The sequence below is a fragment of the Prionailurus viverrinus genome, chromosome A1 (genome assembly GCF_022837055.1).
Source record: "Prionailurus viverrinus isolate Anna chromosome A1, UM_Priviv_1.0, whole genome shotgun sequence".
Classification (NCBI taxonomy): domain Eukaryota; kingdom Metazoa; phylum Chordata; class Mammalia; order Carnivora; family Felidae; genus Prionailurus; species Prionailurus viverrinus.
In genome coordinates, this window is record NC_062561.1 from 141570367 (window position 1) to 141596872 (window position 26506).

The 26506-nt window shown below is 41.7% G+C and overlaps 1 protein-coding gene and 1 pseudogene across 3 annotated transcripts in view; both read left to right on the forward strand.

The window, feature by feature from the left end:
• IQGAP2 (IQ motif containing GTPase activating protein 2) overlaps nt 1-18422 on the forward strand; it is a 298358-nt gene extending 279936 nt beyond the window's left edge. For all 3 annotated transcript variants that reach the window (XM_047859837.1, XM_047859848.1, XM_047859856.1), the window contains 6 exons: nt 3802-3889; nt 6014-6226; nt 9130-9290; nt 11251-11388; nt 12450-12558; nt 17480-18422. In XM_047859837.1, the coding sequence (XP_047715793.1) occupies nt 3802-3889; nt 6014-6226; nt 9130-9290; nt 11251-11388; nt 12450-12558; nt 17480-17593 (823 nt within the window). In that variant the 3' untranslated portion in view covers nt 17594-18422. The remainder of the gene's footprint in view (nt 1-3801; nt 3890-6013; nt 6227-9129; nt 9291-11250; nt 11389-12449; nt 12559-17479) is intronic.
• LOC125164438 (elongation factor 1-alpha 1-like) lies at nt 18261-21092 on the forward strand (annotated as a pseudogene).
• The last annotated feature ends 5414 nt before the right edge of the window (nt 21093-26506 follow it).

The window sequence follows — 26506 nt, forward strand, 5'->3', positions numbered from 1 at the left end:
TTGGTTTGATCAGCATTTCTTACATATTGTTTGAACAGCCACAGAGCCGATACTCTAACCAGTTGGTTTATGGTGGCTAAACCCTATCTAGAATTTTGCGTTTGCACTGGGGTGAGGAGGGGACACATCTTAAGACCATTGGCAAACAAATGTGAGCAAAACTATGAATTCTGTTTAAACCCTCTCATGAAGAGGTTTAAGGAACTGGAGGTTTCACTCACAAAAAGAAAGGTAGTGGAAGAGGGGTTGGGGACACATCTGAGGCACCTCTGTACAGGTTTGTGGAGGCTGATGATATGGAAAGAGCATTCAACTTGTGTTTTGCAACCCTGGAAAACAGAGTGACCTTTGTGTAACCACTGAGCCTCTTATATCTTAGTTGCTTCATTTGTATAATCAGGGCTTGAACTATTTCCCGAAGGTTCCCCTCAGTGCAGAAGTCCTATGACTAACCAGGTCCAGTGAGTGGACTTCAGTGGAAGACACGTCTCTCACAGTGAGGTTCCTGCATAAGAATGGAATTTTCCAAACTTGCACTTGCCAAACTACATTCAACGTGAGCCACACAAGTAATTTTAAGATTTCTAGAAACCACATTTTAACTTTTTTAATGTTTGTTTATTTATTTTGAGAGAGAGAGAGCATGCATGCGCACATGAGCAGGGAGGGGCAGAGAGATAGAGGGAAAGAGAGAATCCCAAGTGGGCTCTGGGCCATCAGCAGAGAAACCCAGAAACCACATTTTAAAAAGAAACAGGTGAAAGGGGCACCTGGGTGGCTCAATCGGTTAAGCTTCCAACTTTGCTGTAGGCCATGATCTCATGGTTCCTGAGTTCCAGCCCAGCATCAGGCTGTATGCTGACAGCTCAGAGCCTGGAGCCTGCTTTGGATTCTGTGTCTCCCTCTCTCTCTGCCACCACCCCCCCTCCCCCGCCCCAGCTCATGCTCTGTCTCTCTCAAAAGTAAACATTAAAATAAATAAAAATTAAGATAAAAAAGAAAAAGAAACAGGTGAAGGGGCACCTGGGTGGCTCAGTCAGTTAAGCCTCTGACTCTTGATTTTGGCTCAGGTCATGATCTCACAATTTGTGAGTTTGAGCCCCGTGTCAGGCGCCGTGCTGACAGCATGGGACCTGCTTGAGATTCTCTCTCCGCCTCCCTCTCTGCCCTCTCCTGTGTCCACACGTGCACATTGTCTCTCTCAAATAAATAAACGTTTAAAAAAAAAAAGTGAAATTAAGTGCCTGGGTGGCTCAGTAGGTTGAGCATCTAACTTCAGCTCAGGCCATGATCTCATAGTTCCTGAGTTGGAGCCCCCCATCAGACTCTCTGCTGTCAGCACAGAACCCGCTTCAGTTCCTCTGCCCTCTGCCCCCTCTCTGCACCTCCCCCACTCATGCTGTCTCTCTCAAAAATAAATGAACATTTTTTTAAGTTAAATCAATTCCAATTTATTTTATTTAGGGGTGCCTGACTGGCTTAGTTGGTAGAGCATGCAACTCTTGACCTCAGGGCCATCAATTCAAGCCCCACACTGGGCATAGAGCTTACATAAATATTAATAATAATTCCAATATATTTTAGTTAAGCCAATGTATCAAAAATGTCAGTATTTCAATATGTAATTAGTGTAAAAAACTGTTAGTTTTTTCATCCTAAGCATTCACAATCCAGTGTGTGTTTTACACCTCTAATACATCTCAATTTGGACCAGGCATGTTTCAAGTGGTCCATGGCCACCTGTGGCCAATGGCTGCCATCTTGGGCAGCTCAGCTTTAATGACCACGTGAGTGCTTACTACACGTCAGATCCTACTGAGAGGCTTTACGTGCCACTTTCCCTTCAGTCCTCCCATAAGTCCTCTGAGAGAATCCCATTATATAAATGAAAAAAAAACAGAGTCATTGAGGTTATATAGTTTGTATAAGTCCACACAGCTAGTAAGCAGCAGGAGCCCCAATTGGACCTTACATCTGTCTGACCCCAGTACCCATAACCATTAGGCATACTGTAGGGGGAGATAGTTCCCTATCCTGAAACAGGACGGTTCCTTACATGCGAGATGCCTAGGATAGAACTTTGGCAGGGGATTCCACAGGCTTGACGTAAAGTAGAATTCCAAGACAAAAATGCAGTATAGGCAGTTTGTCCTTGAGCAACTCCTTAACAAACATTCTTTGTCCCTTGCACAGCATGCTTTAGTGACCCTAGTCATTTTGGTCATCAGATACCTTCTCTGAAGAGATGAGCTGGGAGTTTCCTGGAAACATGTACCATAAGTAGTTCCTAGAATGTTCTTTCAAATATGAAACCATCACTATGTCTGTATTTTTTAAATCATCCAATGTTTTCATTTTGAACTTGATGTTCCTGTTTAATACATTCATGATGATTGGTAGAAGGAGTAGTGTGAGGAGAAAACCAGACTTGGCTCTCTAAGCTGCAGCCGCCTTAGAAACAGTGCCTTCGCCCACATGGCTGTAATCAGCTGTGTGTCCACCTTTGACTCTCGGAGGAGTATTTGTACATTCCCAGACAGCCTGTAAATCCCCAGAAGTGAAGGGTCATGGGCCAGAGGAAATGGCTATAATTGTTCTTCTCATATAGACTTGAAATAAATAAATGACAAAAGTGTTTACAGATGGTTTATTGGATTTTATCCTATTTTCAAAAATAATATGTTTGGAATTAACCTTGAGGATTTTCTCTGTCATTTGCCCTGATGTTTCACGACAAGAACAATGTTGTGTTTTCATTTTCTAATTTTCATGCCATGTGAACATTTCCTGCTGTAGTTGAAGGGGAAATATATCATCTAGTGATGTCACACAGTGCCTTTGGAACTAGTGAGGTTAAATACCATAGAGCAGCAAAAAAAGTGAGACTTCCGTCATCAGTTAGACCTGTTGATAATTTTAGGCAGCTTCTGTTTATGTTTCCATTTTTTGGAAAGGAAGCTATCTCCACTATTTTTGCCACTCATGTAAAAGTACACAGACTTGACCTCTTGCCTTTTATGTTGAAATTTTTTCACATCATTACATAACCTGATCTTTTAGGAAGGGGTGGCTGACCACATGAAGGGACACATGGGAAAAAGTAGTGTGCTCTTAGCGCCTCCAGCTGAGTTTCCTAGCTATTGATGTTTCATTGAGCAGCTCTTCTCTTAGCTGCCCCAGGAAGACAAGGACGCAAGCCTAGTAGTTAGCTTTTCCAAGGGACCTGAGGCTCTTGAACACTGTCCTCCCAGCGGCTCTGTCAGCCAGCAGCCAAAGCCCCCACAGCCCATCTGGGACCGCTCGCTCCCACGGGCCTTTACACCATTTCATAACTTTCTCAGAGCAGGAAAGGTAACATTTGGACTGGCTCCTAAAGGCTTAGAATATATTAAACAGGCTCAGAAGCTTAAGCATTATTAAAGTCGGGAAAGAGGCAAGGGTACTAGATACCATTCCTGCATCCTCTGTGGTAGCAGGACATATCGGCACCACTTGTCCATCCCACTCATCAATAATAGTCCCAGCCTACAAAGAAGGAAACGTGTTTAGATAAGGAATCCTATGACATACCTGTCCCTGTGTTACTGACACCATAATCCCACGACATCCAGTGTGTAAAACCCAGACTTCAGTTATCAAGCATTAGCGAACTTGCAGGAGCCTCAGAGCAGATGTGAATTTCCAAAAGACTTTTATTTTCAGGGATTATCTTTGCATGTGTTTGTGCACTCCCTCGGGAAAAGCAGATGGTTGTGCATCAGGACTGCTGTCTGAAAGTCTGTCTCTTCTCAATTTTGTAAGGACCAAAAAGCTGATCATTGATGTCATCCGGAACCAACCAGGGAACACATTGACAGAAATCTTGGAGACACCAGCAACTACAAAAGAGGTTAAGTAATTGGTCTTTGAATGTAAAATAATAAGTACCATGTGTGGAAGTTGACTTGACTGATCTTCATGTCCAGAGTTTACTGTTGTCTTGAAAACACTATACATGACATGGTTTGAAAGTAGGGAATTTTATCTCTTACTCTAGCCAGCTGAGTTGAGTCATATATATAAAATCCCTGTCCAAGGGAATGAAATAGAAAATGCAGCACCAAATTTATGCTGAATGTAATTTTGTCCTAGACTGTGAAGGTAGTTCTGGGTCATTCAAAGCTTCTGAATGCTCATCGTAAACTTCATCACTCAGTGGGTGGGCAGGTAAGTTGTTAAGACATAGTTCTGGTCAATAGGATATAGGAAAATACCTCTCATGTTTTACACGTTGGCTAACTTGAAACAAACCAGTGTCTCACACATGAAAACTGTTTTCTAAATGCTTCAGGAGCAAATGTGTTCAGTCCGTCAGGTCAGAGCACCATTACCCTGGTGTAAGCAACTGAAGATTCATAACAATCTTGCGTTAAAATCTTTGTCAACATCTGTGAAAATACATCATTGTTTATTTCACTCATTTTTAATGAAATTAATTCACTGTTACTGCTTTAGTTGTCAATAATTGTCACTCTCTGGAAAAAGTTAACAAAATTATCTAATTAGGTACTTCCTGGCAGAGCTACCCATAATTTTCCTGAGTCATTCTTTTTTTTTTTTAAAGAGTTTACCTTTTTTTAATGTTTCTTTATTTGAGAGAGAGAGAGAGAGAGAGAGAGAAAGCCCGCTCACATGGGGGAGGGGCAGAGAGAGCAGGGCACAGAGGATCCAAAGCGGGCTCTGCACTGACAGCAGGGAGCCCAGTGCGGGGTTTGAACTCACGAACGGTGAGATCTTGACCTGAGCCAAGATCAAGAGTCGGATGCTTAAGGGACTGAGGCACCCAGGTGCCCCCTGCATCATTTTTAATTAAAGTGGTTGCCTCTAAGAAATGACTGTCAATTTTTAATTTTAAAAATATATAAAATAAAACTACAAGTGATCTGATGTTGGTTAATGTATGAATATTTTTAAACAATGTGAGTGGAATATTGTGAGTGGAATATTTTAATTTAGTAAGAGAATTTTAGTCCTTATTGAATATTTAATTTTTCCCCAAATGTCACTAAGAATGCTGCATCTCCTAGCTATGTAATTCTGGGCACTTAGAAGTTTTTCTGAGCCTCAGTTTTCTCAGCTATAAAATGAGAATAATAATAGTGCTTAATTCACAGCAGTAAAAAATGAGTTAAAACATGTTAAGTGGGTAGAATGCCTAGCTCATATTAGATGTTCAGCAACATATTAGGTGCTACAGTTGCTATTGTTATTTACTGCTGGCCTGGTTAACTATTCCTATGTAGGTGATACTGATCTGTCATCTGATAATACTTGTATCCTTAGACTTCATTTATTGTGTCAATCATCTAATGAAATGGGAAGATCACCAGTCTCCTTAGAAAACTTTTTTTTTTAACAACCTGTCCAAATTCTATACAATCATTTACTCTTCATTTATTTGGGAAATTAGTATGAGCTCAAATATTCTTACTCCATTTTGGTTCCAGAAAACCCTGCAGGTTTTTCAGAGTTGGTAGTTTGAGAATTATTCCTTCATTAGAACAAAGGTCTCTGCCTTCCTGGCTTACAGATCTCCATAAATATGGCTGAGGTGTGAGAGTTCAGTCAGGTTCTGGATGTTCAGGGTGTTAGCTGTGTTTTCGTGAATAATGTAGTCTTAGTTTCCTCAACTGAAGTCTCTAGCAGATGGAAATCCTTCCATTCAGGGAATTCTAAGACATCAGTTCCCCACTGGAGTATGTTTGTTACTAAGGTGATCTGTCATGTTTGCGCTAAAGGAGCCATTGAGAATTTTGCTCACAATAGGCCTGCCACCACTGCTATATTTCTCAAAAAGATGAAATAATCCCTTCCAAAGACCTACTTCAAAATCCATGAGCACGTGCTGATTCTGGCCGTTGAACTCTGACCTGAGGACTTCTTTTATTTTGACATTAACTTGCCTTACACAGCTTATGAATTTGTGAGATGGGGGAATCAGAGAAAAGTCAACATCTTGATATTCCCTTGTCAGGAAGCAGATCATGCCAGAGACATGGAGAGCCGTGCGATTATAGATTCCCAGGCCCCAGAAGAAATGAAGCATAGCCAGTCTATGATTGAAGATGCACAGCTACCCCTGCAGCAGAAGAAGAGGAAAATCCAGAGAAATCTTCGGACTTTGGAACAAACCAGACATGTGTCATCCAAAAATAAGTACCAAGACATTCTCAATGAGATTGCCAAGGTTTTTGAAAATAGTATTCTTGCTTCTACACTTAGCAGACCAACACTGGCTAATCGTTGGTCATATGCTGGGCAGTCTATGAGGTGGCATAGTTGTAATTCATAGTTGTAATGCCATGGTCAATATTACAGATTTTTATTTGACTTTTTTAAAGGATCATTTGCTTTATTTTTTTTAACATTTATTTATTTATTTTGAGAGAGAGAGAGCTTGCAACTGGGGGAGAGGCAGAGACAGGGAGAGAGAGAATCCCAAGTAGGCTCCACACTCAGCACAGAGCCACATGTAGGGCTTAATCCCACGACCATGAGATCATGACCTGAGCTGAAATCAAGAGCCAGACACTTAATCAACTGAGCCACCCACGGGCCCCAATATTACAGATTTTTAAGGGTTCCACACCCATTGATGACTTTTTTTTTTCGAGGTTTATTTATTTTGAGAGAACAAGTGGGGAAGGGGCAGAGAGAGGGGTGGACAGAGGGTCTGAAGCAGGCTCTGTGCTGACAGCAGAGTCTGATGTGGGGTTTGAACTCACAAACCATGAGATCATGACCTGAGCCAAAGTCGGACACTTAACCTACTAAGCCCCCCAGGTGCCCCCATAGATGACTTTTAATAGAGAAAAGTCACAACTTTTCCAAGTCATTAGGACATTTGACACACTAGAAATAAATGCTCAGGAAATGGAATAGACAAGTTTCATCTATACTTTTAAAACAATACCTACTAATTTTGTGGGGTTTTTAAAAGATTTTTTTAGTAATCTCTATACTTAACATGGGACTCAAACCTACAACACCAAGGTCAAGAGTCACATGCCCCACTGACTGAGCCAGTCAGGCGCTCCAATACCTACTAGTTTTTTGGTTTTGTTTTTCCCAATACCTACTAGTTTTAAAAATGACACTTCTGGGGCGCCTGGATGGCTCAGTTGGTTAAGTGTCCGACTTTGGCTCAGGTTATGATCTCGCGGTTCGTGACTTTGATCCCCGTGTCGGGCTCTGTGCTGACAGCTCAGAGCCTGGAGCCTGCTTCGGATTCTGTGTCTCCCTCTCTCTCTGCCCCTTCCCGGTTCATGCTCTGTCTCTCTCTGTCTCAAAAATAAACAAAACATTTAAAAAAAAATTTTTTTTAAATGACACTTTTATGAGAGTTCTCTCTTGAGTTGTCCTATAGCCCAATTGCTCTTAGGACCTGGCATTGAGATGATAACTCTTTGTCCCTGAGAATTTGCCTCTGAACAATTGACCCTAAATGCAGTTGAGACTTAGATGTTGCTTTCTGTTTTCTCATCCCGTATTTTAACAGTTGGGAAACTTCCTGAGAAAAGGATCTCAAATTAGTGTGAGGAAACATCACAGGATATGGCTGAGATCTGTTTGCCAAGGATAAGGAAATACATATTTGGGTCAAAGAACATTTCATTCTTTGCATCCAAACATGCAAATTAAAAATGGGTCTGGAGGTTCATAGCAGTTAAGTGATCAGAAAAAAAAAAAGTAAATTGTCTTAATTTCTTGGTGGAAAATCACCTCCATTTCTTTTTTCCGTGGAAAGTCATGGTCACTTTTGGCAATAGGCTTATTCCTCCTAGCCTAAGTGACTGTGACTCAAGGGAAGTCACATTTCTTTCTACAGCCCTGGGGTGGAAAATATCTGTCTTTGCAAATATGTAGTAGAAAAATTAATGTTTTCGCCTTTTAAAAAAAGCTGTCATGAAGGTATCCTCCAAAAGATCCTGTTTAATGGACAATTTTTACACATACATGTGTATGTCTGTCTGGATTCCTAGGGGAATGTTTTTTAATTTGTCCACATAGGGAAAATAATATTAAACAAGCATCATTTTTATGATTTTCATGATTTACCATTTAGAATTACAAATAAATCTTATGTCTGTAAGTTTAAACATAGCATAGCCCTTGTAATTTGTGAGTAACTTGAACGACGTGATGTTCTAGGAACTGTATTTAAATCCAAGCAGTAGTCACCAAAGTTAAATCTTTCCAGTCAGCCTTGAGAGCTCAGTTGTTTTTGCAAGCCTTCAGAAATAGTTCCCAGATTAAAAAAAAGAAAAGAAAAAAAAAAGAACTATTTCCCAGATTAAAAAGTGCATTGTTTTTTTGTTTTGTTTTTATTTCTAAAATGGATGCAGTAATTGCATGTAAACCTTTTCAGGTAAAGTATTCTTCAAAGTGGAATGTTGAAAACATTTTGAAGAAATTGCTATCTCCTACTGAAGTCTTCCTTATGCCCCTTTTAGAACACTATTTCATTTTATGGTCATTCTAAAAATGCTTCTCTTCTTTTCCATCAAAACAAAAATAAATGTTAGCATCTCTGTTAACATGAATTAGGGACCTTTGCCAGTCTGAAGTAAGCAAGGAAGGGGAGAGCACCTTAGTTTGCAGAGATTATAGGGTACCTGGCTGGTTCAGTTGGTAGAGTATGGAGCTCTTGATCTTGGGGTCATGAGTTCAAGCCCCAGGTTGGGTGCAGAGATTGCTTAAGTTAAACTTAAACATATATGTATACACACACAACTATATATATATATTTATGTAAATATATATATTTATATATATAAGTTATAAGAATATATATTATAAAATATATATTATAAAATTATAAATTATATAAATATATATAAATATATATTTATATAAATATGTATAAATATATATTTATATAAATATATAAATATATATTTATATAAATATATATTTATATAAATATATATAAATATAAATATATATATAAAGATTAAGGTGACTAAGGGAAGTTACAGGTTAACAGTCACAAACAGTGACTTCATAGTCCACATTCTTCTTGTCCCAAATTGGCAGTGTCATAAATTAACCTTCTTAAATGTCATATCATAGCCTTTACTTGTTTTTTAGGACATTCGAAATCAAAGAATACATCGTAAGCTTCGAAAAGCTGAATTGGCAAAACTTCAGCAGACCCTGAATGCACTTAATGAGAAGGCGGCATTTTATGAAGAGCAAATTAATTATTATGACACCTACATAAAGACTTGCTTGGACAACTTAAAAAGACGGTAAGTTAAAAATCATATATCCATTTGTAATGTCATGATTTATATGGGTGTCAATTATTTTACCCACTTGGATGATGGGGTTTGGAAGCAAACTCCTTGCTTTCTTTTATAACCAAAAAACCAGAATCTGGATTTTGTGATTTGCTACTGGGATCTAAGAAGTCAGGAGTGCATTTAGATACTTTTTAATTGCCCATCAGTATTGAAATTCATGTAGCTCAACCTGTTGTATTCTAAGCAAGTAGCTTTATTTTTTTTTTTAAATGTTTATTTACTTTTGAGACAGAGAGAGACACAGCATGAGCAGGGAAGGGACAGAGAGACACAGAATGTGAAGCAGGCTCTAGGCTCAGAGCTGTCAGCACAGAGCCCAACACGGGGCTTGAACTCACGAACTGTGAGATCATGACCTGAGCCGAAGTCGGACGCTTAAGCGACTGAGCCACCCAGGCGCCCCCTAAGGAAGTAGCTTTAATGCTTGGGGAAGCACTCTCATTTTCCCTTTGGTCTCTTTTACTCAAAGAGGCCAAACACTATGATAAAAAAAATTGAAGCTACTCTTACTTTTTGAATATTTACAATAAACAATGTTAAGTAACCCCAGGTATTTGCTACTAGCAGAATGTGGCCTAATGATTTTAAATTACTTAGTGCTTTTAAAACATTATCCTTGATGGGGAACCTGGATGGCTCTGTCAGTCAAGCATATAACTTCGGCTCAGGTCATAATGTCACGGTTCGTGGGTTTGAGCCCCACGTCGGGCTCTGTGCTGACAGCTCAGAGCCTGGAGCCTGCTTCGGATTCCATGTCTCCTTCTAGACACACCTCTCCCCTGCTCAGAGTCTGTTTGTCTCGCTTTCTCAAAAATAAACGTTTAAAATTTTTTTTGAATTATTATTGACATGAAAGACAAAATTTGGCAGTTCCCCATTACCCATTAGCATACATATTACAGATTTTTTTATACACAGCAGAGCCACTTTTAATGAGTATTCTTTGCTCGTTGTTGCTCTTCCTACTTACTAGACTAAGGCTGACACTAATCAGATTTTAATTACCCATTTAAATGTGCAGCATAATGTTTTCATGCAGTAAGAAATGGTGCTGTATGGAATAATCAGTTGCATTAATCACAGAAGATTTGATGAAGGGAAATAACCAAATTTAAACCTCCTTTATTTGGGCCCCACTAGTTCTGAATTTTAATTCATTGGCTTGAAGCCTATCAATTACTGTATTCCTGGAGAAAGAAGTTGATCCAGCCAATAATACCCAGTAGAAATAAGGTTGTTAGAGGGCTGGGGTTTTTTTGTTTGTTTTTTTCACTTGCAACCACTTGAAGACATTTTACAACCTTTGCCGCTAATTAGGCGAGCTAGATTTGCGTTCTAATTCTTCCTTACGTTGTGTGATCTATGACCGAGCCCAGTGAACTCTGGAACTTAAGTTTTCCCATCTTGAAGGTGGCAAGAGGAGTAGCAGCCTCACAAGTGTTACTATGAGAGCTAAATGAAATCATAAGAAAGGAATTAATTGATTTCCAAGCACTATAGAAATGTTGATTTTACAAAGGTGAGGCAGTATTCAAAAAGCGCTTAGAACATGGCTGGCCACACAGTATTTATTCAATAAACTAAAACAGTCCTAGTAATACCTTTACTTAGGAGTATGCAGTTCATATTACGGAACCAAAGCTGCTTGGGACATGACTTACTATCGCCACTTAGTTCAATATGCCTGAGAAAATAGAGTAAGTACTAGTCTGTCGGTCACTTTGTAAACAGCCTTCTCTGACATTTCAGCAGTGAGGTTTTATGGCGAGGGAAAATCACCACCTACTTTCACAAAATAAAGTTTCATACTCAGGGCGGTGGGGGCCAAGCGTGAACAGTGGCGGGCACCACCGCAACCTCTGAGTTTGCCGTCATGACGACAGGTGGTTTATTCTTATTGTTTCAGAAATTCTCGAAGGTCAATTAAACTAGATGGAAAAGGAGAACCGAAAGGGGCGAAGAGAGCCAAGCCAGTGAGGTACACGGCTGCAAAGCTGCATGAGAAGGGGGTCCTGCTGGGGATAGACGACCTTCAGACAAACCAGTGAGTGTGGCCTGGAATCTGCGCAGAATTACACATGCCCTCTAATCACTCCCGTAAAATCTGACTCACTTCTTTTTGGTTTCCTGTGGCCTTTGAAGAGAGCTTCATTTGGTCTCTCAAGGCTTACCCTTGATTACAGATGACAGGGCGGGGACGTACGTGTATTGTAATCTCTAGTCTGCCCATCAGACCCTGAGCATCAGTGCCGGGGGTTGTATGAAGTGCTGAGCAGGTCGTGTTTCCCATGGCTGGTCCAGTACATTTGGGTTTGCCAGCCTCCCCCTTCTCTCAGGAAAAACTGAGTCATAGCCTTGAGAATGAAAAGCTGTCTTTTTGTCTTGATAGAGTTATTTACAATAGTATCTTTCTCACTTCAGAGCCACAGACTATGTGTGCCAACACCCGGGTCAGAGCCACTCTCGCAGTGTGCTGCTGGTGTGCGTGTTTGATGTAGAGGAGAAAATGGAAACCCTCCTCCGCAGCCCGCATTGGGTGCCCAAGGGTTCTCTCTTTTCAAGGAACTGTGAGCCTTGTGGCCCATCACTGTTGCAGGGAGCCACATTCACCATGTGCGCTCCTCTGTAACTCCTGCCCTCTCTCCAGGCCTGGCTTCTGTTCCGTTTATCGCAGCAAACCTTTTCTCTCAACCATACTGACTCAGAGAAAATGCTTCTTCGTCTTTGTAGTTTCTATAGAAGTAACCATCTAAAACATTCAACTGGCGTCTCAGCAGTCTAAGTCACTATTTAATTCTCAGGATCTGCGAACCCCATTTTTCCAACTGTATTTTAAGCTCTTTAAGAACAAGGGCCCTATTTAATAGCATTTCTTCAGTAATAAAGCATCTACTTGGGTGCTCTAGGCAACAATCTCAACAAGAGCTATCAAACCTAGTTTTAATGAGCAGAGTGGGGAAGGGGAATGATGGGAGGTTGGGGAGGCTTCCTTAGGACTTTCGGGTGGACCTTTCACTAAGCATGGTAATTTAGGATTCCGTTAACTAGTTTCAGCTTTACACATAGAATTGCAATTCCTCTTGTGAATGTCCCTTTCTTCACTAGGTTTAAAAATGTTACATTTGATATCATATCTACTGAAGATGTGGGCATCTTTGATGTCAGATCAAAATTCCTTGGTGTTGAGATGGAGAAGGTACAGCTCAATATTCAGGTAAGCTGGGATTTCTGCAAAGTGGGGGTGAGTTTTATAATGTGCGGCGTGCTTCCCCTGGCTTGCCCTCTTCATGACAACACGGGGGTATAACAGATGACCACTGCAAGCCTTATTTGCCAATATTGGCCTTTTAAGCTTTGATGATTTGTGGAAAGCTCTGATCTTTCAAAGTATTAGAACTTAGGGGCGCCTGGGTGGCTTGGTCGGTTAAGCGTCCGACTTCGGCTCAGGTCATGATCTCATGGTCCGTGAGTTCGAGCCCCGCGTCGGGCTCTGTGCTGACAGCCCAGAGCCTGGAGCCTGTTTCAGATTCTGTCTCCCTCTCTCTGACCCTCCCCCGTTCATGCTCTGTCTCTCTCTGTCTCAAAAATAAATAAACGTTAAAAAAAAAAATTTAAAAAGAACTTAAAACGCTTTTAGATGGCAAACCATAGCAGTCAGCTTTTCTAAGTCATGTTTCCATTTTGATGCTTAGAGGGAAAAAATAGCATAAAAGTATTCAAAGCTATTAAGGCGAGAAAGTTTTCTTATTTTATTTTTACTTTTTTAATGTTTTTCTTTATTTTTTATTTATTTTATTTTATTTTTTGAGAGGGGGCGGTTTGTGAGCAGGGGAGGGACAGAGAGAGGGGGACAGAGGAACTGAAGTGGGCTCTGCACTGACAGCAGAGAGCCCAATGTGGGGCTCGAACTCATGAACTAGAAGATCATGACCTGAGCCAAAGTCAGATGCTGAACTGAGCTAAGCCACCCAGATGCCCCAAAAGTTTTCTTTCATTAGGAACTTGGATTTCTTTGTAAGACTATATATCCCCAGGATTGGAACTTTACTGACCTCATTTCTGCTTCTTTCTCCTGCTTAGAATCATTTCTACATTAGTTTATGAAATCTGTTAAATGCTTAGGCACATAAGACATGCAAAATAGTTATCTACAAGTAGAAAAATGGCGTCTACAGTCGGAATTATTGCTGTTTTCTCATGAGGACCATATTTAAGCCAAATAGACTTGAACAGAAGCTGAGACATCCAGTTTCTATGTCCAAAAACAAAAGGAGCAAAAACAACAATGACCAAAAAAAAGTGAAAGGAGAACACAATCCAAGGCTTAAGATCATCTTCTGCCAAATTGATCCTCAGCAGAGGATCAATTAAAAGATGTAATTGAGTTTTTCTTTTTCACATGAGCGATTTTCAGTGGAAATAACACCTATTTACGTGGGTCCCAAACTACTAGTAAAATGGGCCCCAGGTGTTCTGTGTGTATCTACACAAACCATCTTGATGAGCCACTGCAAGGGACAAGTTCTAGCCTCCCTGCCTGCTGAGCCCCTGGCTGAGAACCCTGAAATTATTTCCGCCTCCTAGGAGCAGATGCCATTGCCCTTCTTTCCCCTCTAGCATTGCTTGTAACTTACAAAAAAACAAAAAACAAAAAACTAAAGGAGTATGATAAGGGCCATTGAGATAATGGAGTGAGAGTCCAGAGAGAAAACGAAAGGTAAGGAGTAATTGTGAAAAGTATACATAAGTAAAACAGCGTTATTTTCTACCTTATTTTTGAACGCCAGCAAATGTAGCCATCTAACAATTTAACTGAAAAGCTTGAGTTACTTTATGTACCATTTAGATAAACACGGGAAGAGTAAAGAGAGTGCCGCTAGGGATGTGCCTTCGTTAGTCATTCTTCTTTAGAAGTGGCAAAAACGTATCATGTGTTTGTCAAGAAGGAAATGACCCGAGACCAATCACCATCAACTGGACAGATGAATCCCAAGTGACAGGGACACACCTGTTCAGAGAGACCTCAGGAATTCCAGGGCACTTCCTTTGAACACTGGTGCAAATACCAAGCTTCATTTGCTCCTTTGTTAAGGTTTCAGCATGCGGTAGGATTAACTCTTCATGCCATTCATCTGTACACAGAATTGATTGTGAAATGTTACTCCTTTGCTGCATACAGATAACTCATACACCCCAGATTTTTAAAGTCATGAACATGTCACCAGGGCTAACTGCATAACTCGTGGGGCTTGGTACAGAATGAAAAGGTACAGCCCCTTATTCAGAATTATTGAGCGTCTCAAGATGGTGAGAGCAGAGCATTATACTCTGTACAGGTTGAATGCCCCAGTAGCCAGCCCAGCATCTAACAGCTAATAAAGTCAGACTTCTGTTTATATTTATGGCTTTCAGACAATTACATTAACAAGTGAATTACCTGATGGCCAGGTCTTTAGTGTGAGACAAGAACTGGCAAAAGGACAGAAATTTCTAAGAGAACTAAGGGAGACCCCTTCTAACATTATGTTTCTGGGTCGTCTTCTCCCCTCCTTCCTCACTTCCTAAATATTATGTCGTAATTGTATCCTGCAGCTGTCGGCAGTATACCTAACAGGTGGGTGCGACTTAAGATGTTCTGCTCCCACAAATAATGTTCAGTGTTTATCAAGGGCTACGGGGTTGACTCCGTTCCCTTCCCAGATGAAGAGCTGAGGTTCAGGGAATTCATTATACAAGAGGCAGCTGGAGTCCAAGTTGTTCATCAGTCTGCTCCATTGCCCCTCGCCCAGGATTACAGTTGATCTTGACAAAGCATGGGCCCCTACATATGGCTTGTGGACTTTGATCTCCTATGTCCAATAGCACCCTTGTGAAATTAGCAGTGTTGTCCCAATTTACACAAACAAAACAACTTCAGAGAGGTGGTGTGATGTCGCAGGGTCATAAGATAGCAAGTGGTGGGGCTAAGTCTCAAATCTGATCTTCCATCCACAAGTACAATCATTATCATTGCTCCCCACCTTAGGGGCCCAGCTGCTTCCCCTGCAGACACCTACAGGTGTCTCTCACTTTGAGTACAGTTGGAGGAATGTGAGGAGGTGGAGGGGGACACTGGCAACAGCTAAAGTTCTCTCAAAGATGATTCCAACTTGTGCAGGTGGCCTTGCTTAATAGAGATACAAGGCATTATCATTAAGAACCAGGAAGTTTCCTGGGGCGCCTAGGTGGCTCATTCAGTTGAGCATCCAACTCTTGATATCAGCTCAGGTCATGATCTCATGGTATGTGGGATCGAGCCCCACATCAGGCTCTGTGCTGATAGTGCAGAGCCTGATTGGGACTCTCTCCCCCTCTCTCCCTGCCTGCCTCTCTCTCTCTCTCTCCCCACATCAGGCTCTGTGCTGATAGTGCAGAGCCTGATTGGGACTCTCTCCCCCTCTCTCCCTGCCTGCCTCTCTCTCTCTCTCTCTCTCTCTCTCTCTCTCTCTCTCTCTCTTTCTCTCTTTCTCTCTTTCTCTATCAAAATAAATAAAACATTAAAAAAAAAAAAACAAGTTTCCAGAGCTAGGAACAAGAAAACGAGGTCCGGGTATTAGTCTAGGGCAGTTCAAGAATGATATCTTCTATTTGGGGAAGCCCCCCTGTTCTATGTTATTGTGAGACATTGCTCCTAAATCTCATGCATATGATTAGTGTGACCCAGTTACTAATTCTAGCAAGAGTTGATGTCCTTTGATTATGTGGTGGCAGTGAAACATAGAACGATAGACCGACGTGAGAATAAGGGCTTGTTCTCAGTACAGGAACACAAAGTAGTCTAGATCAGGAAAGACTAGCTTTGTACACTGCTCTCCAAATTGTAGTCCACAGCTTCAGTAAATAACATGAGCATTTATCCCCACTTTACATACTTATTTATAAAGTATACATGTTCATGCTGACAGCTCAGAGCCTGGAGCCTGCTTTAGATTCTGTGTCCTCTCTCTCTGCCCCTCCCACCCGCATGCTCTTTCTCTCCTCCAAAAATAAATAAAAACATTAAAAAAATGTTTTTAAAGTATGCATGTTCCCACTACTAGACTCAAAATATACTTTATAAAATATATACACAAAATTTAAGTGTTTAAAGAATGAGAGAAAATACTAAATGGGAGTTCTCATACTCTTTTTGCTCCCCAAGGGGTAGCCTTGCTCACTTCACTTTAGAAAACACCACTGTTCATTGCGGCACCTGGGTGGCTCAGTTGGCTCAGGTCATGATCTTAAGGTTCATGAGGTTGAGCCCCATATCAGGTGAGCTCACCTCCCTCTTCGGATGAGCCCCAATTCTCTCTCTCCCCTTCTCTTTGCCCCCACCCCTCTCCCTTCCCCTCCCCTCTCTCTCCCCCTCACTCACTTGTGCCCTCTGTCTCAAAAAAAAAAAAAAAGAAAGAAAGAAAAAGAAACACCACTGTAAAAAGAAACACCACTGTCTAAAGGATATGCCCCATCCTGCTGGATTATCTGTATTTTGAATGTTTCAATTAAAATTATAATTACGGGGCTGCCTGGGTGACTCAGTCAGTAAAGCATCTGACTCTTGATTTCAGCTCAGGTAATGATCTCAGGGTCCTAAGATCAAGCCCCATATGGGGCTCTGAGCTGGGCATGGAGCCTGCTTCAGATTCTCTCTCTCTCCCCCTCCACGTGCATGCTCCCTCTCTCTAAAATAATTTTTAAAAGTTACAATTACATATCTGATATTAACTTGATGATGGTTTTCTTGCATACAGTGCTCATCAATTCTAAAAATCTGTTTTCTTTCATTTTGGTAGGTGCTTCTCAAAGTATGGCACTCACACCATCAATACCATCATCACATGGGACCTTGTTAAAATGCATATTCTTGGGCCTTACCCCAGAGCTACAAAGTCAGAACTTCCAGTGCATGGGGCCCAACAATCTGTGTTTTAACTAGCTTGTGTTTTTAACCAAATGATCCCGATGCACACTGAAACTTAAGAACCTCCACAGAGGTCACTAGGTCAACTGAATCTATTTTTGTCGACAGATTCTTCTAGAATGTTTTTTTAAGAATGTTCTTAAGCACGCAAAAGGTTAAATTTGAGATTTAACGATGTCCCTTACACTTTCAGGATTTACTCCAGATGCAGTATGAAGGCGTAGCTGTAATGAAAATGTTTGATAAGGTTAAAGTGAATGTAAACCTTCTCATCTACCTGCTGAACAAGAAATTCTATGGAAAGTGAAGTGCCTACAGAAGTGTCATGGAATCTGTATCACCTGGATTGAGATGAATCTGCTTAATATTTTTGTTGTTAAACATGATTGAAATCACTGCTTACAAATGTGTGGGTTTTTTTTTTTTTCTTAAATGACCAAAACTGTTCTGAAGAATGTACCCATGTGCCTTTTTGATAATTTGATACGATGGTAGAATAATACAAAAAATGAATTGATGGAAACACTTCCACATTATGCCGTGGTATAGGTACTCTGACTTAAAACTTTGGCAATCTGTGATTTGTTTTAAAGTAGGGAGAAAATAAGTTTAGCTGACTTAGAGACAAATCTGTAGACCTATTTTCCTATGAAAAAATAATTTTAAATGTCCCGTTTGAATAACGTCATCCTTCATAGATTTGTTCCTTTGGAGAAATGGAAACCTAATTATTTGTAATGAATTATTTACACAGATACTTTGTTCTAAGCCCTGCCTTCTGGGAGTTACCAATTTTAAAGAACTTTTGTGCAATTCAAAATGAAGTTTTTATAAGTAATTGAAAGTGACAGTACAATAACACTTTCTGTATAAAATTATATATTTTATGTGATTTATTCCTACTAAATGAAGTGCACTACTGCCTTGTGGTGAAGGCTCTTGTTCCCAGAGCCTTTAAGTGACTAAGGAGCACCATGGATAGCGAGCTTAAGCCCCCACCTCCGCCCCTCGCAGTTTATTTGAATACTTCAATTGTGCCTCTCAATTTTTTGTAATGCAATAAAATCAGTATCTAGATGGTTTTTAAATGTATTCTTTGAAAATTGTTTTATGTAAAATAAATGTTAACTGAATTACATGAATTGGACTTTTTAGGTGTCCTAATACGAAATCATTTTGTGGGTAGAAGGTTCTTGGTGGGGCTTACCAGGAAAAGAAATAACGTGTCGACAGCTGTACTTGTTAGGGTGCAGACTAAAAAGCTGTAACCGAGGGATTACAAAACCCTGTGGCTGGGGCGCCCAGTCGGTTACACGTTCTTTCAGTCGTTACTGAAATAAGAGAGAAGTTGGTTTTTGTCAGATTCATCAGTTCAGAGGTAAGTGAGCGGGCTTACAAGATTGTGTAGAGACCCAGGCTGGCCACTTGGCTCTGTCTTTATCACTGAAGGGAGAAAGAAGTCCAGAGCATGCCATTTTGTTTTAAGTAATTTGAGTCACTTCTCACATCTGATTGACCAAAACTTAGTCATGCAGCCACAGCCAGCTTCAATAGAGCCTGGGAAATAAGATCTTTTAATCAGGCAGCCCTGTTCTCAATTAAAAGCTGAGGTGGGGCACCTGGGTGGCTCAGTCCTTTAAGCTTCTGACTCTTGGTTTTGGCTCAGATCGTAATCTCGCAGTTCGTGGGTTCTAGCACCGCATGTGGCTCTGCACTGACAGTGTGGGGCCTGCTTGGGATTCTCTCTCTCTCCCCGCCCCCCTCTCTACCCCTCCCCTTCTCTCTCTCTCAAAAAACTAAAAAAAATAAATTTTTTTTTAAACTGGGGCAAGAGAGGTGATACTATTAATAAAAGAAAGAGTGATTCCTGGGGACAGGTTAGCTAGCTATCTTCATGACAGTAGTGATTCAGACTCTCAGGCTGGAGCCCCCTGATACTTGGGATTCTGTTTATTCATTCAACAGGCTTTATTTTTCATAGGGATTACAAAATATTTCTCAGTGTAACTTAAGCTCATTTAACAAAAGTGAACTTTTAGTGTGAGATCAATAGAATTTGGAAATTACAAATTTTTAAACTTTTTTTAATCTTTTGAAAGAGATCAGAGGGGGGCGGAGGGGGGCAGAGAGAGGAGAGAGAGAATCCCAAGCAAGCTCTTTGTGCTGTCCCTGCAGAGCCCAATGTGGGGCTCAATCTCACAGACCATGCGATCATGACCCAAGCCAAAATTGAGACGTTTAACTGACTGAGCCATCCAGGCACCCCAGAAAGTTCAAATTTTCAAAAGTAGAATCTGCCACTTTAGTGATTATGTCCAGCTGTACATATTTTTAGCGAAGAGAGTAAGTCTACACTACTGGTCATCTGATCTACAAATGTGGTGGGATCGACACAAGAACTATCAAAAAAATTTGAGGAGTCTGCTGAGTGGGAAAGGGCTCCTTCAAGTACGCCTGGGTCTCAGATAAACTGAAAGTCGGATGTGAACATGGTAACAACACTGATATCTCCCTGTGGAAATTTGAGACCAGCAAGTCTTGTGTGACTACCATTGATGCCCCAGGACACAGAGACTTTATCAAAAATACGATTACAGGCACATCCCAGGCCGACTGTGCTGAGCTGATCGTTGCTGCTGATGTTGACGAATTTGAAGCAGGTATCTCCAAGAATGGGCAGACCCATGAGCATGCCCTTGTGGCTTACACGCTGCGTGTAAAATAACTTGTTGGATTCCACTGAGCCACCCGACAGCCAGAAGAGATAGGAGAAAATCATTAAGGAAGTCAGCACCTACAGTAAGCAAATTGGCTACAACCCCAACACAGTGGCATTTGTGCCAATTTCTGGTTGGAAAGGTGACAACATGCTGGAGACAAGTGCTAACACGCCCTGGTTCAAGAGATGGAAAGTCACCCGTAAAGATGGCAATGCCAGTGGAACCACACTGCTTGAAGCTCTGGGTTGCATTCTGCCACCAACTCGTCCAACTGACAAGCCCTTGCGTCTGCCCTTCCAGGATGTCTACAAAATTGGTGCCATTGGTGCTGTCCCTGTGGGTCGAGTGGAGACCGGTGTTCTTAAACCAGGCATGGTGGTCACTTTTGCTCTAGTCAATGTTACAACTAAAGTAAAGTCTGCTGAAATGTACCAGGAAGCTCTGAGTGAGGCTCTTCCTGGGGACAACATGGGCTTCAATGTCAAGAACCTATCTGTCAAAGATGTCCATCGTGGCAATGTGGCTGGTGATAGCAAAAATGACCCACAATGGAAGCAGCTGGCTTCACGGCTCAGGCGATAATCCTGAACCATCCAGGCCAAATCAGTGCCGGTTATGTACCTGTCCTGGACCGTCACACAGCTCATATCGCCTGCAAGTTCACTGAGCAGAATGAGAAGATTGATCATCATTCTGGAAAAAAGCTGGAAGATGGTCCCAAGTTCTTGAAATCTGGTGATGCTACCATGGTTGATATGGTTCCTGGCGAGCCCATGTGTGTTGGGAACATCTCTGACTCTCCTCCTCTGGACCGTTTTGCTGTTCATGATGTGAGACAGATGGTTGCTATGGGTGTCATCAAAGCAGTGGACAGAAGGCAGCTGGAGCTGGCAAGGTCACCAAGCCTGCCCAGAAAGCTCAGAAGGCTAAATGATTATTGTCCCCAATCCCTGCCACCTCAGTCTTAATAAGTGGTGGGAGAACAGTCTCAGAACTGTTGTGCCAATTGGCCATTTAAGTTTAATAGTAAAAGACTGGGTAATGATAACAATGCACCATAAAACCTTCAGAAGGAAAGGAGAACGTTTTGTGGACCATTTGCTGTGTGTGTGTGTGTGTGTGTGTGTGTGTGTGTGTGGCAGTTTTGAGTTATTAGTTTTTAAAATCAGTACTTTTTAATGGAAACAACTTGACCAAAAAATCTGTCACAGAATTTTGAGACCCATTAAAACAAAAGTTTAATGAGAAAAAAAAAAGAGGAAATGCTCTGTCAAAATGCTCGCTATCTTAACAGTTTGTGGTTGTGTACATTTTTGTAATGCGTTAACCTTAACACAGACCTGCATACCTAAAAGGAATCAAATAAACATGCATCTTGTGTAGGGCCCATCTTGTGAAGAAACCTCATCTTCCCTGCAGTTACAGTACGTGAGGAACAGGATCCAGGGACGGTGGGAGGTAGATTAAGCTTCCTCCTCTGTGCTCCAGGAAGGATTTTTAGTGGAAATGTGTAGAAGGAGCCAAAGTTAAGGAAAAATGTTTAGAGGCAAAAGCTAACGTTTCATAGTATTTCTGAAGGGAGTTTGTCTTATTCCGAGACTGAGCATTATGCTTGAGTCTTAACTGTATTAATATGTACCTTCGTATCATGCCAGTACCGTCGAGGAAAGCAGTGCATGTTTTCTCTCCTTTGGCCGACATGGTAAGGCTATTGTTTTCTGTTTTTAATTTTTTTTCAATGTTTTTGAGAAAGAGCATGGGGAGGGGAGGGGCTGAGAGAGAGGGAGACACAAATCTGAAGCAGCCTCCAGGCTCTGAGCTGTCAACACAGAGCCCAATGCGGGGCTCTAACTCACCATGAGATCATGACCTGAGCTAAAGTCAGACGCTTTACCAGTTCAGCCACCCCGGTGCCCCGGTAAGGCTATTTATTGTTGAAGACACTACCAACTGCTACTTGAGATCTTTAAGGCACATGAGTGAATGGGTGACCCAGAGAAGAAATGTGATGGAGCGTGAACAAGAAGAAACCAGCAGAGGCATGGATGTAGATATGGTTGGAACCAAGGCCTATACCCCTCCCAGGAGCACTGAACCCCAAGCCAGCGGACCGCTGTGTCTTATAACCCTGAGCCAGTAAAGACTCCTAACCATTGTAGAGGAAGAAAAATAATTTTCCCTCTCTCCTTCTGAGTGCTTCTTGGCTGAGACGCTCTGTAATAAATTATCAAGAGAAGGGTGCCTGGGTGGCTCTGTCAGTTAAGTATCCGACTCTTGATTTTGACTCACGTCATGATCTCACGGCAGTAACTTCCATGGTGGGCATGGAGCCTGCCTGGGATTCTCTCTCTCCCTCTCTGCCCCTCCCCCACACTCTCACTTTTGCTCTGTCAAAGTAAATTACGGAGGAAAAAAACAAATACAAGTTTAAAAGGCATACCTCATGTATACACAGGAAAACTAAGAAACACTCCTGGAAAGAGCCCAAGCCCCCACCTTACTATCTTCGGCTAAAGACAAAAGGTAAACATACATTAAAAAAAAAAAAAAAAAGAAGGATGGTAGGGGGTAGATGGGGGGTGGAGAGTGCAATTCATGGGAAAGTGATAAGAGGAAATGTTTGCTCAAATTTGCCCCACCTCGGGGCGCCTGGGTGGCGAAGTCGGTTAGGCGTCCGACTTCAGCCAGGTCACGATCTCGCAGTCCGGGAGTTCGAGCCCCGCGTCAGGCTCTGGGCTGATGGCTCAGAGCCTGGAGCCTGCTTCCGATTCTGTGTCTCCCTCTCTCTCTGCCCCTCCCCCGTTCATGCTCTGTCTCTCTCTGTCCCCAAAATAAATAAACGTTGAAAAAAAAAAAAATTTGCCCCACCTGGAACATAAGCCAGGTGAAGAAGGAATGTCTGATAATAGGGCTCCAGTGTAAAATCTCTTTATATGTGTAAACTGCCATTACAAAAGGATTACTTGTGCTTACAGAGCTTCTCCTGTGTCGTTAGTTTCGAAAAAAATCATCGCTTCAAAATAAGCCATATGCCACAAGGCATATTTTGGAGCATTACACTCTGCTACCCTCCACCAGCTTCCTCCCCAGAACTCATAGCTTTTCTTACTCAGTGGGAAGAAGAAAAAAAAATGTTTTTTGCTTTTGAAACACTTAACCAATTGAAACTATAATTTCATTTTTGTATATCTGACTCCTTGACTTTGATGTATGACTAGTCGTGTTTCCACTATTAAAAAATGGTATTGTTGCAAGGTTTAGAGTCCGTGCTACCTTGAACTGTACTTTTTAGCACCTAGACCTTAAGCTGCATTCTAGCTCCTCTCGAACAATGTGTCCTAGTCATCTCCAAGAGAGGGAAAACCTGTGCATACTTAATATTCTGGAAGTTTGTGGTAAAGAAAGAGACCACCTCATTGTGACCCTTGTCTGACCTGACATGTCTCCCTTAAGTCATTGAGAGACCAGAACCGTGGCGATGTGTGTTAGTGTATGTGTGTGTGGTTGAGTTCTAATTAGAGGGGCTATTCATGATGCAATTTTTAAAACTTTGGCTGTGGTTAAGTAGGGATTTGTGGTACTCCTCAAATGTCCCCAGAGGTGAACCACAGGACTCTCAATGGTGATAGCTGCCTATATTTTAAGAAATTCTGTGGCACAAAAACAGACACATAGACCAATGGAATAGAATAGAAACCCCAGAACTAGACCCACAAACATATGGCCAACTCATCTTTGACAAAGCAGGAAAGAACATCCAATGGAAAAAAGACAGCCTCTTTAACAAATGGTGCTGGGAGAACTGGACAGCAACATGCAGAAGGTTGAAACTAGACCACTTTCTCACACCATTCACAAAAATAAACTCAAAATGGATAAAGGACCTAAATGTGAGACAGCAAACCATCAAAACCCTAGAGGAGAAAGCAGGAAAAGACCTCTCTGACCTCAGCCGTAGCAATCTCTTACTCGACACATCCCCAAAGGCAAGGGAATTAAAAGCAAAAGTGAATTACTGGGACCTTATGAAGATAAAAAGCTTCTGCACAGCAAAGGAAACAACCAACAAAACTAAAAGGCAACCAACGGAATGGGAAAAGATATTCGCAAATGACATATCGGACAAAGGGCTAGTATCCAAAATCTATAAAGAGCTCACCAAACTCCACACCCGAAAAACAAATAACCCAGTGAAGAAATGGGCAGAAAACATGAACAGACACTTCTCTAAAGAAGACATCCGGATGGCCAACAGGCACATGAAAAGATGTTCAGCATCGCTCCTTATCAGGGAAATACAAATCAAAACCACACTCAGATATCACCTCACGCCAGTCAGAGTGGCCAAAACGAACAAATCAGGAGACTATAGATGCTGGAGAGGATGTGGAGAAACGGGAACCCTCTTGCACTGTTGGTGGGAATGCAAATTGGTGCAGCCGCTCTGGAAAGCAGTGTGGAGGTTCCTCAGAAAATTAAAAATAGACCTACCCTATGACCCAGCAATAGCACTGCTAGGAATTTATCCAAGGGATACAGGAGTACTGATGCATAGGGCCACTTGTACCCCAATGTTCATAGCAGCACTCTCAACAATAGCCAAATTATGGAAAAAGCCTAAATGTCCATCAACTGATGAATGGATAAAGAAATTGTGGTTTATATACACAATGGAATATTACGTGGCAATGAGAAAAAATGAAATATGGCCTTTTGTAGCAACGTGGATGGAACTGGAGAGTGTGATGCTAAGTGAAATAAGCCATACAGAGAAAGACAGATACCATATGGTTTCACTCTTATGTGGATCCTGAGAAACTTAACAGGAACCCATGGGGGAGGGGAAGGAAAAAAAAAACAAAGAGGTTAGAATGGGAGAGAGCCAAAGCATAAAGACTGTTAAAAACTGAGAACAAACTGAGGGTTGATGGGGGGTGGGAGGGAGGAGAGGGTGGGTGATGGGTATTGAGGAGGGCACCTTTTGGGATGAGCACTGGGTGTTGTATGGAAACCAATTTGTCAATAAATTTCATAAAAAAAAAAAAAAAGAAATTCTGCTAAGAATGGATGATACACTGCTGATAAGCTTTTGAAAACCTATTGCCTCTGTTACTGAAACCTGGATTTAGCAGCAGGTTAAGATAGAGCTCTCAAAATCATCCTCTGAGTTCCAGAGGACAGAGACTGTCTTAGCCACTGCTCTAAGTCCAGAGCCTGGCCATGCCTCGTACTTGGTGCAGAGGTGGGGACCCAAAGACTGGATCTGATGGGCTGGGAAGGAGGCAGACCTCACCACCCCACTGTCCCTCAGGAGTCACAGTCTTGCTTTAGGTCGGCCCTGCTGTGAATGGAGCAGGTAGTGACCATCTCATTCTGACAACGCATATGCTCTCAAGTCAGTCTCCAAATAAAGGGGTTCATACAGATTTTCTAGGTTGCCTCACCCTTGTTTTCCTTAGAGTATAAACCTCTGACCTAAAATGCAGTGGACGGTGTGATGGTTAATGTTATGTGTCCATTTGATAGGGCTAAGGGATGCCCAGATAACTGGTTAAAAAACACTATTTCTGGATGTGTCTGTGAGAGTGTTTCCAGAAGAGATTAACTTTTGAAGGCGTGGACTGAGGAAAGATCCCTTCACCTTTGTGGACAGGCATCATCTAATCTGTTGAGAGCTCAAATACAAAAGGGCACAGGAAGGCAAAACCTCCCGCTCCCCCACCCCCCAACTGGGCCTTCTATCTCCTGCCTTTACACAGGTTCTCAGGCCTCCAACTCTGGAATTCACACCAGCAGCCTCAGTCTCAGAATGGGAGTTATGCCATTAGTTCCCCTGGTCCTCATGCCTTTGGGCTGGGACTGAACTATACCACCAGCTGTTATGGTTCTTCCAGCTTACAGACAGCAGGTTGTGGGACTTCTGAGCCTCTCTAACCATGCGAGCCTATATGTATATAAGAGAAGATTTATATATGTATATCTATATGTGTATATCTATATACATGATATAGATAGATGATAGATGTAGACTGTTGGTTTTGTTTTTCTGGAAAACCAAAACTAATACAGAATATGAATAGGAGAAGTAAAAGATACTGAGTTCACCTTATAAAACTGGAACAGGGGCGCCTGGGTGGCTCAGTCGGTTAAGCGTCCGACTTCGGCTCAGGTAACGATCTTGCCGTCCCTGAGTTCGAGCCCCGCGTCCCTGAGTTCGAGCCCCGCATCGGGCTCTGTGCTGACTGCTCAGAGCCTGGAGCCTGTTTCAGATTCTGTGTCTCCCTCTCTCTCTGACCCTCCCCTGTTCATGCTTTGTCTCTGTCTCAAAAATAAATAAACGCTAAAAAAAATTAAAAAAATAATAAAACTGGAACAAAAGTTTTTGTAGTTGTTTTCTTTTTATTTTATTTTTAATTTTTTTATCAATGTTTTTACTTACTTTTGAAGGAGAGAGAAACAGAGCATGAGCGGGGGAGGAGCAGAGAGAGAGGGAGACATAG